Below are 13,621 nucleotides of genomic sequence, written 5' to 3'. Positions count from 1 at the left end.
AAGGGAGTCCTCTATGATGAGCTCCTTCTGGAAAACCAAAGGATTAATTCCAACAAGTACTGCTCCCAATTAGACCAACTGAAGGCAGCACTCGACGAAAAGCGTCCAGAACTAGTTAACAGAAAACACATAATCTTTCATCAGGATAACGCAAGACCGCGTGTTTCTTTGATGACCAGGCAAAAACTGTTACATCTTGGCTGGGACATTCTGATTCATCCGCCGTATTCACCAGACATTGCACCTTTGGATTTCCATTTTTTTGGTCTTTACACAATTTTCTTAACGGAAAAAATTTCAATTCCCTGGAAGACTGTAACAGACATGTGGAACAGTTCTTTGCTCAAAAAGATAAAAAGTTTTGGGAAGATGGAATTATGAAGTTGCCTGGAAAATGGCAGAAGGTAGTGGAACAAAATGGTGAATATGTTGTTCAATAAAGTTCTTGATGAAAATGAAAAATGTGTCTTTTATTTTTACTTAAAAACTGAAGGCACTTTTTGGGCAACCCAATGCTCTCTAGGTCCATGCACGTTTCTACAAATGGCAATATTTCATTCTTTTTTATGGCTGAGTAATATTCCATTGTATATATATCTTCTTAAGCCAGTCATCTACTGATGGACACTAGTTGATTCCACGTCTTGGCTATTGTTAATAGTGCTGCTGTGAACATTGGGGTGCAAGTATCTTTTTGAATTAGAGTTTTCATTTTTTCCAGATATATACCCAGGAGTGGGATTGCTGGATCCTATTGTAACTCTACTTTTCATTTTTTAAGGAACCTCCATACTGTTTTCAATAGTGGCTGCACCAATTTACATTCCCACTAACAGTGTAGGAGGGTTCCCTTTTCTCCACACTCTCTCCAGCACCTTTGTTTATAGATTTTTTGATGATGGCCATTCTGACTGGTGTGAGGTGATATCTCATTGTAGTTTTGATTTGCATTTCTCTGATAATTGGTGATGTTGAGCAGCTTTTCATGTGCTTATTGGCCATCTGTATGTCTTTTTTGGAGAAATGTCTATTTAGGTCTTCTGCCCTTTTTTTGATTGGTTTGTTTGTTTTTTTGTTATTGAGTTGTATGAGCTGTTTGTATATTTAGAAATTAAGCCCTTGTCAGTAGCATCATTGGCAAATATTTTCTCCCAGTCTGTAGGTTGTCTTTTCATTGTATGGTTTCCTTTGCTATGCAAAAGCTTGTAAGTTTGATTAGGTCCCACTTGTTTATTTTTGCTTTTATTTCTATTGCCTTGGGAGACTGACCTAAGAAAACATCACTACAATTGATGTCATAGAATGTCTTTCCTGTGTTCTCTTCTAGTAGTTTTTTGGTGTCCTGTCTTATATTTAAGTCTTTAAGCCATTTTGAGATTATCTTTATGGGCTTTGTTTTAAAATCTATTTTGTCTGATATGAGTATTGCTACCCCTGTTTTCTTGTCACTTCCACTTGCATGAAATATCTTTTCCAACCCCTCACTTTCAATCTATATGTATCTTTGGCCCTAATGTGGTTCTCTAGTAGGCAGCATATTGTAGGTTCTTGTTTTATTATCCAGTCTGCCACTCTGTGTCTTTTGATAGGAGCATTTACTCCATTGATGTTTGAAGTAATTATTGAGAAGTATATATTTATTTCCATTTTAAACCTTGTTTTCCAGTTGATTTTGTATTTCTTCTTTGTTCCTTATTATTTTTGTTTTTCCTCTTGTGGTTTGATGGTTTTCTTTTGTATTATGCTCGAGTTCCTTTGTTTTTGGTTTTTGTGAATCTATTATATGTTTTTGATTTGTGGTTACCCTGGTTTTCAAGTATGTTAGCCCATAACTATATCTACTTGCTTTAGACTGGTAGTCATATAAGCTCAAACACATTCTAAAAGATCTACATTTTCTTACTCCCTTCCCCCAAATTTTGTGATTTTTTACATCTTCATGTTTATTTCTTTGCTGTTCATTGTAGTTATAATCGCTTTCACAGAACTTTTCGATTGTTTTTTAATCTATATACTGGCTTATTTAAGTGATCTTTAATATTTTTTATATATTTGCCTTTCCTATTGTAGTTTTCCCTTTCCTATAGATTCTTGCTTCTTTCTATTTACAGAAGACCTTTCATTATTTCTTTTAGGATAGGTTTAGTATTGCTGTATTCTTTTAGTTTTTTCTTGTCTGAGAAATCCTTTATCTCTCTTTCTATTCTAAATGATAATCTTGCTTGATAGAGTATCCTAGGTTGCAAGTTTTCCCTTTCAGGGCTTTTGAATATATCTTGCCATTCCCTTCTGGCCTGCAAAGTTTCTGTAGAGAGATCAGCTGATAGCCTTATGTGGGTTCCCTTGTAACTGACTCTTTTTCTCTTGTTGCCTTTAGAACCCTCTCTTTATCTTTATCTTTTGCCATTTTAATTATGATATGTCTTGGTGTAGGTCTGTTTGTATTCACCTTGTTTGAGACCCTCTGTGCTTCCTGTACCTGGATATCTGTTTCCTTCTTTAGGTTTGGGAGTTTTTCAGCCATAATTTCTTAAAGCATATTTTCAATCCCCTTTCCTCTTTCTTCTTCGGGAATTCCTGTTATTTGTAGATTGGCATGATTTATATTATCCCATAGATCTCTTATGTTGCTTTCATTTTTTTTCATTTGTCTTTCAATCTGCTGTTCTGATTAATTTTTATTATTCTATATTCCAGATCATTTATTTGTTCTTCTGCATTATTTAGTTTGCTATTTATTGCCTTTAGCTCTTTTTTTTTTTTTTTTTTTTTGCCACGTGGCTTGTGGGATCTTAGTTCCCTGAACCCATGCCCCCTGCAGTGGAAGCATGGAGTCCTAACCACTGGACTGCTAGGGAATTCCCCTAGCTCGGTTTTTATCTTGGCAATTGAGTTGTCTAATTTTATTTGGCTCCTTTTTATAGTTTCTAGTTCCTTGTTTCAGTAATGTGCATTTCTATTGATAATCTTTCTTAATTCCTTCAGCATTTTTATTACCTGCTTTTTTGAACTTGGGTTCTGGTAGATTTGGGAGGTCTGTTTCATTGCTTATTTTTTCAGGGGATTTCTCTTGTTCTTTTCATTGGGAGTAGTTGCTCTGCCTTTTCATTTTACTTATATAGTTCTCTGACTCTATGAATTTAGGAGAAACCATTATCTACCGTGGTCTGAAGGGCTGTTTTTATGTGGGAGTGACCCTGTGTAGACTGTGTGAGTCCAGTATTTTTGGCTCAAGGGCTGTTTTTGGTATGGGTGCTTGCCATGTCTTTCTCATGGTATGCTGGACCTTGTCCCCTTGATAAGGGGGTGTGCTTGGTGTTGTGGCCAGAGCCTGCACTGGATGTTGGGCAGAGACTCCTCTTTGCTCTGTGGTTGTCACAGCCCTGTTGGGGACAGGGTCGGCTCCCCAGTTGTTGGAGTAGAAGCCCCCAGATCCATTTCTAAGCTGCAGTATGAGGTAGATGGGACTGGAGCACTCCCTCTGGGACAGGAGCTGCTGCGCATTCCTCCCCAGGTGCTGTCCACCAAGATGTGTGACTCTGTGATGTTGCCTGCCACTTGGTGTGTGTGTCCACGAAGTTCGCTGCTTCTGGCACCTGGAATCATCTCTGCCATGGGAGTACCAATAATTGGCTCAGATGTCCGGCATGCATCTGCGGTCCTAGTCCTAAAACCCGCCGGCCTGAGATCCCACCAGCACCATACCAACGTTGCCCACTGTGGGAGCATGGATAATTGGCTTAGATTTCAGCCCCCCACTTCCACGTGTGGGTGCCCCAAAAGTTTGCAAAACCCTTGGCAGTGGGAACCATGCCCTGTTGTGAGCATGCTGACAAAGAGGCTGGTATGGTAAACCCATGACCCTCCTTTCATGTGTTGACAATGGGGCTCTTATGGTGAACCCATGCTCCATCCTGCACGCACCCCCAGTTGCAACTTGGGCCACACTCCAGGCTCTTCGGGCTGTCTCTGTACAGCCAAACTGAGTTCTCTCCCCAGACTGTCCACTGAAGCCCAAGTTTCAGAATCCAGCCATTGCGCACACCAGCAGGCATGTGGAAAGTGTAGTGACATGGCAAGGGTGGTCTGTGCTGGTCTCTCTGTACCCTGCTGGGCCACACTCTCCCCTTGAACCTCTAAAGCTCCCTATTTGTCCCACCAGACCTCGCAACTGGTGAAGGAGGTTCCTGGGGTGAGGGAACCTTTCCTCTTTCACCCCAGGTGAAACCTTTCCTGAACCTTTCCTGAGCTCCCTCCCATGGGCACAGGTCCCATCCCAATTCCGCTTCTCCTCCCTTTTCCCTTCATCCTACTCCACTATGTGGGGATCTTTCTTGCAGCTTTGGTTGTATGAGATCGTCTGCCTGCTTTCAGTAGGTATTCTGTGAGACTTGGTCTGCATGTAGATGTATTTTTGATGTATTTGTGGGAGGAGGTGAGTTCCAGGTCCCTCCACTCTGTCATCTTGATCTCCTCCCTCTCAGTAGCATTTTTAAACTTTATACTTTTACTTCTCTTCTCCCTCAGGTTCTTATTCTTTTTTTAGTTATTGATGTTATAGTATACATATTTTTTATATTGTGTATCCTGTAACATATATTGTACTATGATTATTTTTAATATATTTGTTTTTTCACTTTTAGACTAGAGTGAATTATGCACCACTATTATACACTATTACAGAACCTAACTTTGACTATATATTTACCATTAGCAATGAGTTTTATGCTACTTTCTCATGTTTTAATGATGTTAATTAGCATTATTTTACTTCAGTTCAAAGAACTCCCTTTCGCACTTCTTGTAAGGCATGTCTAGTGGTGATGAACTCCCTCAGCTTTTATTTGTTTGGGAATCATGATCTCTTCTTCATTTCTGAAGCACAGTTTTGCTGGGCATAGAATTCTTGGTTGACAGTTTTTTTTCTTTCAGTATTTTGAATATATAATTCCATTCTCTCCTCACCTGAAATATTTCTGTTGAGAAACCTGTTGATAGTCTTATGGGGGTTCCCTTATATGTACCTTGGTTTTTTTCCTCTCTTCTTTCAAAATTCTTTCCTTGTCTTTACTTTTGACACTTTAATTATAATGTGTCCTGGTGTAGCCCTATTCAGGTTCAACCTATTTGGGGTCCTTTGTGCCTCATATATTTGGATGTCCATTTCTTTCCCAGTTTTTGGAAATTTTCAGCCATTATTGCTTTAAATGTACTTTCTGTCCCTTTTTCTTTTCTTTTTGGAATTCCCATGATATGGATATTGGTGTGTGTGTGTGTGTGTGTGTGTGTGTGTGTGTGTGTGTGTTTGTCCCATAGTCCTGTAAACTTTCTTTCTTTTTCATTCTTTTTTAATTTTTGCTCCTCTGACTGGATAATTTAAAATATTCCTGCCTTCTAGATCACTGATTCTTTATTCTGCATGGTCGAGTCTACTGTTGAAGCTCTCTACTGAATGCTTCAGTCATGTTTTTCAGCTCTAGGATATCTCTTTTTAATGGTTTCTGTTCCTTTGTTGAACCTATTTTGTTCATTCATTGTTTTACTAATTTCATTTGGTCATCTGTGTGTTCTTGTAATTCACTAAACTTCTTTAAGGAGATTATTCTGAATTATTTCTCTGACACTTCATAGATCTCCATTTATTTTGGGTTAGTTATTTTGCAGCATTTTTAGTTTCATTTGATGGTGTCACATCCACCTGATTTTTCTTGCTCCTTCATTCCTTACTTTGACACCTGTGCATTTGAGTTATTGGTCTCCTCTTCCAGACTTTACAGGCTCACTTTGGCAGAGACAGTTCTTCACCAGTCAGCTCAGTTTAGGTTTCTGGACATGTCCTTGGGCAGGCAGGATCTATTTTTGGGCAAGGCCACTGCCCAACCTCTGAGGTCAGGGGAGGGGGTACCACTGGCTATTAACTGTTGGATAGGACTGATAGTGTGGTTCCCTGCCCAAGCGAGGCAGTAGGGTATACTCTGTGGTTGTTTAGATTCACTGGTCAGGCTTCCTAGAAGGTCAGGACAGGGAACTTTACTCAGCAGTAGCTGGGAGATGAATTAGCTTCCCTGCCCTGACAGGGAGCACATGACCTGCATGGCTCATTGTTTGTGGACCCACATTAAGAAGACTGTGCCCTTAATTCCTTGGACACATGGGGCCACTGGGTTTTGCTCTGAAGATGGGGAAAACGATGGGCTGTGCTCTCTGTTCAAGTGCCACTGTAAGCAGGGTTGTTGGATGGGTGGCACAGCTTCCTGTGTGCTCTGGCTAGATTTGTTGGTTGGGCTTTCCGAAGGCTATATGTGGCAGTGGGCAGGGCTATGAATTTGTGTCCTTGTCCAGGTGTAGCGGGAAAACCAGCTTAGCTCTTTGTTTGTGGTCTTGACTCAATCTAACTGGCACTCCAAGTTTCCTGGCCAAACAGTGCCACAGGCTTTGCTCTGTGAACAGTCAACTCTGTCTGCCATACTCTCTGCTCAAGTGTTGCTGCTCTGTGCAGCTACCAGGTGTTCTGACCAGGCTTCTGGTCAGGGGGAGCCGGGAGCTATACTAGGCATTAGGCAGGGCTATGAACAGCTCCCCTGACTGGGTGGAGGTGGGTAGCAGACCAGGTTCCAGGGCTGGCAAGGCTTTTCATCTGAGGACTCAAATTAGGCATTCCTATACCTCATTGACTTCCCTTGTCATACTGTTCCACTGTCCTGGCTCTGCAGATGAGCAAAGCTGCCAGTTGGCACCTACAAGTGCTATAGATGGGAACTCAGCCTGCCAAGATCCAAGCACTGATTGCTGCAAGCCCCTCCTGCCTTCTCTGTCATGATCAGATTCCCAGGGGTCAAATCTCACTCATCCTTTGTGATTCTTATGGGGTAAGACCAGAGTAGGGGCTCCCAGAAGTGACCCACAATACTAGGGGATCTGGATGTCCACTCTAGGCTCTTTTCCCACTTGAGGGACTGTAGGCTCTGGGAAGACCTCTCGGTGTGGTGCTGCGCTAGTCTTGGGGAGGGGCAACGCATTCAGTGTATATCTGCTCCTCCTAACCTTCTAATGAGGTCTGTCTTGGTCTCTGGTACAGGGGCTGCTTCAGCCTCACCTCCATGTTCTAGGATTTTCTCAGTGATGTCCATGAATAGTTGCTAGTTGTTGTTCTTGTTAGGGGGAGTGAAGTTGGGAAAGACCTATGTTGCCATCTTGGTGATATCACTCCTGTTGCAATTTAATTCTTATTATGGACCTGGAGACAATGAGGGGTGATGAGACAAATGTCCCAGGTATTGTCATTAAAAGTATCATTTTTTTAAATGTAGGGGCTCTTTCATTGTTTTTTTTTTTAATTAATTAATTTATTTATTTTTGGCTGCGTTGGGTCTTCGTTACTACGCGTGGGCTTTCTCTAGTTGCGGCGAGCGGAGGCTACTCTTCGTTGTGGTGCATGGGCTTCTCATTGTGGAGCACGGGCTCTAGGCGCGTGGGCTTCAGCAGTTGTGGCACGTGGGCTTCAGTAGTTGTGGCTTGCGGGCTCTAGAGCGCAGGCTCAGTAGTTGTGGTGCACGGGCTTAGTTGCTCCGGGGCATGTGGGATCTTCCTGGACTGCGGCTCGAACCCGTGTTCCCTGCATTGGTAGGCGGATTCTTAACCACTGCTCCACCGGGGAAGCCCTCTTTCATTGTTTAGAGGGAGGCTTACTCTATGGGCAAGGGACGTCCAGGGATATTTGTTCATGTCACTCCAGTTGTTCCCACCCCAAGTTTCAGATTCTGACTCCTTCCACACCAAACCTGGTAGGTTTGATAGTTAAATTGGAGCTGGAACCCTACAGTACTTATAGCTAGGCCCTCAGCTGTATCAAACCGACAACTGCAGGAGGTGATAGTCACTACAGTGCTCCTGCAGAGGCTTTCTGATTGCCTATTTGCATTCTCAGTTGTTCATTTACAGTTTTTCCTTTCTGTTTTTCATAATGTGCTTCCTCTAGCACTGCCATAAGAAGCCAGTTGACCCCAAAATATTTATTATAGCTTGTCTTTATAACAGCGAAGTGCCTTGATGTTCCTCACAACTTGGCCTCTACCTGCACCTTAACTTATGCCACATTTGGCACAATTTGAGAAATGATGATGTCATTGCATATCATGAATTACCAGTGTCCCATTTCTCCTTGGCAAGGAAGATATTTATGCACTCGTTAAATATGTGACAGCCTAATCACAAGAATGCTTTCCTGAGGGTCTGTTTTCTGTGGTTTCTCCTGATACTAGTTACTGTGTCATTGAGAATCTTGGCAGGAAGCAGATAGCTTACTTACAACTGAGGAATTTGGTTATGTGGCCACTTTGTGAGCTGGGAGGTGGAGTATCATGTGGACTCTCCTGAATGAACATGAGAGCTGTTCTAAGAAATTAGGTAAATGGAACATCATGGTCCATATAGCCAAAAATCTAATGTAAAAATAGCCCTTTTATATAGTTATGGCAGTTAAGAATTATCTTAAAAGCATTCAATTGTTAAATCATGGCAAAGCTAGACATAGGCTCAATATGCTTACATCGCAATAAAATTTCATAAGAAGCTCTTCAGCTTCTTACTTGTCCAATGAACTGTATTTCCATATTCTTAAGTATTCGATAAAACAATAAAATGTTCATAATTAGAAAAATATTACTTTTACCACCCTTCAGTGAATTGTCTTTTATTTGAATTTTCTTTGTTGTTAATGTAGTATCCCAAGGGGATAACTTTGGAGGCATTTTCAATTATTGTCACCCAGATGCTGGGACTCAGTCTGGGCATATCATATGATGACCCAAGGAAATGTCGATGTTCAGGAGCCATCTGCATAATGAGTCCAAAAGCCATGTAAGTTTTTAAAAAATAAGATTTATTTATTTGTTGTATTTATTTTGTTTTAAATAACTGAAGTGAAAAATTTTAGTATTTGCTTATAGCACGAATTAACTATAAATGGACCAAGGACCACAAAATATAAATATGAGATTTTAAGCCTAAGAGTAGTATGGTGGGAGGTTAGCATTAAGAACAGTCAAAGATAGCAAATCCAGTCTGCAAGATACATTAGCAAAGGAATTCTCCATAGGCTGTGTATTTTAAGAAATCACTTAATAAGGATCTTTAAAAATATGTCGTAGGCCAAAACAAGTGGCCTTTGTTTTTAGACAAAATTTTCTGTTTTGCTTTTAGAGTATATTAATGTTGTGGAAAAACTATGATCTAAAGAATATAATATTTGTGTGACTTTGGATACATTACTAGGCCTTGCTTAGATTTATTTTTGTCATCTTTAAAATGGAAATGATTATGCCTGTTCTCTTATTTCACAGAGTGATATAAGAATAAAATGAGAAAATAAAATGGGAAAGTGTTGTTTAAATTGTAAAATCCTACAAGTATGTGATGGATTAGTTACAGTGATTTCTAAATTTGCCAGTGTTCCCCACATAGTATATCGTACAAGGGCTACAGCAGATGTCATTAGTATTCTACAGTTTTATTTGTAAAAAGGGCCTATGTTAAGTATGACCTATTCATAACTGAAGAACAATCAAAAGTCAAAAGTGAAAACAAGCCATTAATTTCTGAAAACATGCTCTTTTTATAGTTACTTCTAAGCACCACCTAAGGTTAACTGTTACATTCTAAAAATAGCTCAAACACAAACATATATATTTTTATATACACACATTTTATTACAATTTAGTTCTCCATGGATTATATAGAAAAACAATATTTTATATGTATAAAATATATAATTTTATTAAATTAAATGTATAATAAATAAAATATAATAAAATTTATTAAATCAAATATAAAATTTATATAGCTATATAAGCAATATGAAAATTACCATTCTGGGCCTATTGTCCATTTGGCCAACTGTTCTCAAGTATGCTATGACAAGATGTTTTGTGTAGGTCACCCAGAGTCTGGTATTAATGATAATAAAAATAACAGATATTTACATTGTGCTTGCTATGTGCTAGAGACTATTTCAAACACTTCACATATGTTAAGTCATTTGATCCTCACATCTCTTTAGGGTAGGTCCTATTATTCTCATCTTTACAGATAAGAAACTGAATTATAAAAAGATAACTATCTGTGGTCAGAGAGCTGGTTGTGGCAGTCCTGAGTTTTGAACCCAGGCATTCCGGCTTCAGAATCTGTGTTAATAAACCTTTGGATTTGTATGGTGCTTTATGACATTTAAACTGCTTTCATACATATTCTCCAGTTTCTTAAAAAACTTTTGTGATGTGTGTAGAGCAAGTATTATCTTAATTTTTACAAAATCTAACAATTTTATATGCATATATAAGATATATAAATGAATATATAAGATCTATCTATAAATGTAGATAGATATATCTTTTGCATTTCTAGAGTACATCTCATTCATTATTTTATGTAATTTTCAAAGAAGGCATGTGAGTAAATAAGGCAAATATTATTATTTCCATTTGTCTTTTTCCATGTGTTTTTTTTTTTTTTTAAAGCCCTGGAGTACAGAGAGCCTAAATGACTCTACATTGGATATACAGATAATAAGTGGCCAACTTCAGCTGATATCAGTAATGTCACCAATGATTTATTGGGTACTCACTATAAGCCAAAGAGTTGAATTAGGCACTTTACTTGTTTATTAACATTTAATCCTCATAACAACCCTAAGAAGTGGATGGGTACTATCCGTATCTTGTAGATGAGAAAACTGAGACTTAGGGAGTTTGATCACTTTGCTTAAAATCTCATAAGTCACAAGATTGGTACTAGTCAACAGGTTTATCTAACTCAAAGCTTTTGTTATTTTCTCTACTCCATATTGACTTCATATAGAGGACAGTTAACATACTGGAATTAATTTAAACCAAGTAGCAAAAGAACATTAAAATGTATTCGTACAAACTTCATTCTTTAGTTCAGTAATACTTCTAGTATATTATTTTGATGATGCAATTTATATCTACTTTTTAAAAGTGGGTAACTTTTAACATAGTCTGCACAAACAAATGAGTTCAGAAGTGGAGGGAGGAAAGAGCATAGAAAATGGCAAAAGCTATGAATGTAGGAACTTAGGGAAAACTCATGGTGAAGGTTTGCTTACCTATCCAGTTGCATCATTTTACAAAAAGGCAAAAACATTTAGAAGGAGTATGGAGTTATCAGTTATCCAAAGAAATTGAATTGTTTTATCCTTACTGCTTTCTCTTAATTTCTTACTAAGACCAATTTTATTAAGCTATGGGAATTTGATTGGGGAAGAGGAGATACCATCTTGGAGTAAGGAATACATTGAGGGGAATGTGGGCTTTGGAATCTTTCACTTGTTTGCTATTTTTCCTAACCCTTATTTTTCTCATCTGAAAAATGAAGATCATGATAGGTACATCTCACAGTTGTTGTGAGGATGCAATTAATCAAGTAAGTTACTTACCAGTGTGCTGGTATCTCTTCTTATTTGAGGAGTAGAAAGACCTAGGAGGTATTAAAATGGTGGTGTAGGGATACACAAGAACAGTGAGAATATGGAATGTTGGGAAAGAAGTGTAGACAAGAGACAGACCCTGAAAGAAAAATGAAATACTATAAAATGCTGTCAAGTGCTAACCCCAACTTCAGAAAAATGGTAGAGAGTACAACATTTTTTTGCATAATTTCCTTCTGTCACATAATTTCTCTGTTCTTTGAATACAGAACTTAGGCTAGTTATATCATAGTTTCAATAAGCCTTTATAAAATAATTTGGGAGCAAAATAACATAGCATTAGAATTTAGAGTGCAAAATTGCAACCAAATGAATGTTAATAAAAACTTCAGATAACTGATTCAAGTAAACTTTGGGAACACACATTCTTAGTTAAGAACTGCCATATGGGCAGCGAAAAGGTGAATAATTAGGGATTAAATACAGTTAACTATAAATAGTTCCCAGATCAAAAATATTACACAGTTTTTTTATTTAAAAGTTTTCTTCACCTTTCAGTTTTGGTGCTAAGATCATCAAAATTTATGGTTTATAGTAAAATATTAATATTTAATAGTAAATATTTTATTGAATTATTTACTGTTCAAAGATGAAATTTTGAGTAAAAAGTACCTGAATTTGAAGTCTTAGATAACTGTGTGTGAATACTGATCCTGCTAATGTACAAACTATCTGAGTTTGAGGAGGTTTCTAGCTTCTCTAAACTTTAATTCAGTTTCTATAAAATGTTGATGACAATACCAACCTCTCTGGTTTGTTGTGAGGATTAAATAATCAAGTGAATAAAATATCTGGCTGATAATAGGTGCTCAATAAATGTCAGTTACCTCCTTACCTTACAAAGTTGTACTGCATACGGAGAATGACTCATCTTATGGAAGTATTGTCTGAAGTTATTTTTATTAGTGGTATATGGACATAATTATGTTAAATTTTGATTAATATACAATTTCTGTGAAATCTTTGAGAAAGCTCAGGACTAAGCACGGTACAGTCTGTTTAACAAAAGTTTGTTGTTATTAGGAAGAATCAACAGACAGTTGGTTCTATGTTTGCTTAGAACTGTGCAGGTAATAAGTGATAACCAACCATAAAGATGACAAAATTCCTGCTTCAAACAATTTACAATTCAATGAATTATCTATCATATTATATATGTAGTACAAACCTATGAATAAACATTGAAAAACCATTAAAATAGAAGAGATTCAAACTTTCAAAGAGTTTGATTTTAATTTGGTCAAGGGAAAGATAGAGGAAATAGAAGTTTGAAGAATTGTTGATATACATCTGGGAATTTACATAAATGGATATTTGGTTTTCTCCACGCCATTATTTCAGTTGTATTTCACCTAGGCAGAGGTATCATACACATACATAACCATATTTTTTCTGTATATGCAAGAATTTACATACAACCACACCCAGAAGCTCAAAACTTTCTCTTAGGTAGATTTAGTTTGTAATGCATATAAAAAATAAAATTTATCTATTCTGTTTTTTCTTCCAGTTTTACTGAAATATAACTGACATATAGCACTGTATAAATTTAGGGTGTACAGCATAATGATTTGATTTACATCCATCATGAAATGATTATCACAGTAAGTTTAGTGAACATCCATCATCTCATGTAGATAAATAATTAAAGAAGTAGAAAATTTTTTTTTCATGTGATGAGAACTCTTAGGATTTACTCTCAACAAATTTCATATATAACATAGAGCAATGTTAATTATATTTATAATATTGTACATTACATCCCTAGTACTTACTTATAACTGGGCGTTTGTGACTTTGACTGCCTTCATGCAGTTCCCCTTCCCCCCACACATCTGATTTCTTTTTCTATGAGTTTTTTGTTTGTTTTGTTAGTCCTGTTATACAACGTAGTGATTTGATATTTCTATACATTTCAAAATGATCACCATGATAAGTCTAGTTATATGTCACCATACAAAGATAGTACATAGTTACTGTGTTCCTCATTTTATTTTAAATATTTTACTTTTATTTATTTTATTTTAAATATTTTACTTTATTTATTTATTTTGGCCGTGCTGAGAGGCATGTGGGATCTTAGTTCCCCGACCAGGGATCGAACTGGCGCCCCCTGCA

At 37.5% G+C, this 13,621-nt stretch overlaps 1 protein-coding gene across 1 annotated transcript in view; it reads left to right on the top strand.

The window, feature by feature from the left end:
- ADAM32 (ADAM metallopeptidase domain 32) overlaps window positions 1-13,621 on the top strand; it is a 170,423-nt gene that overhangs the window by 79,202 nt on the left and 77,600 nt on the right. Inside the window, exon 11 of the mRNA XM_061177368.1 lies at window positions 8,723-8,859. Coding sequence (XP_061033351.1) covers window positions 8,723-8,859 — 137 coding nt within the window. The remainder of the gene's footprint in view (window positions 1-8,722; window positions 8,860-13,621) is intronic.

This window comes from Eubalaena glacialis, chromosome 20, assembly GCF_028564815.1.
Source record: "Eubalaena glacialis isolate mEubGla1 chromosome 20, mEubGla1.1.hap2.+ XY, whole genome shotgun sequence".
NCBI lineage: Eukaryota > Metazoa > Chordata > Mammalia > Artiodactyla > Balaenidae > Eubalaena > Eubalaena glacialis.
Note: the sequence above shows the minus strand (reverse complement) of the source record. Positions and strands in the feature narration are given on the sequence as shown.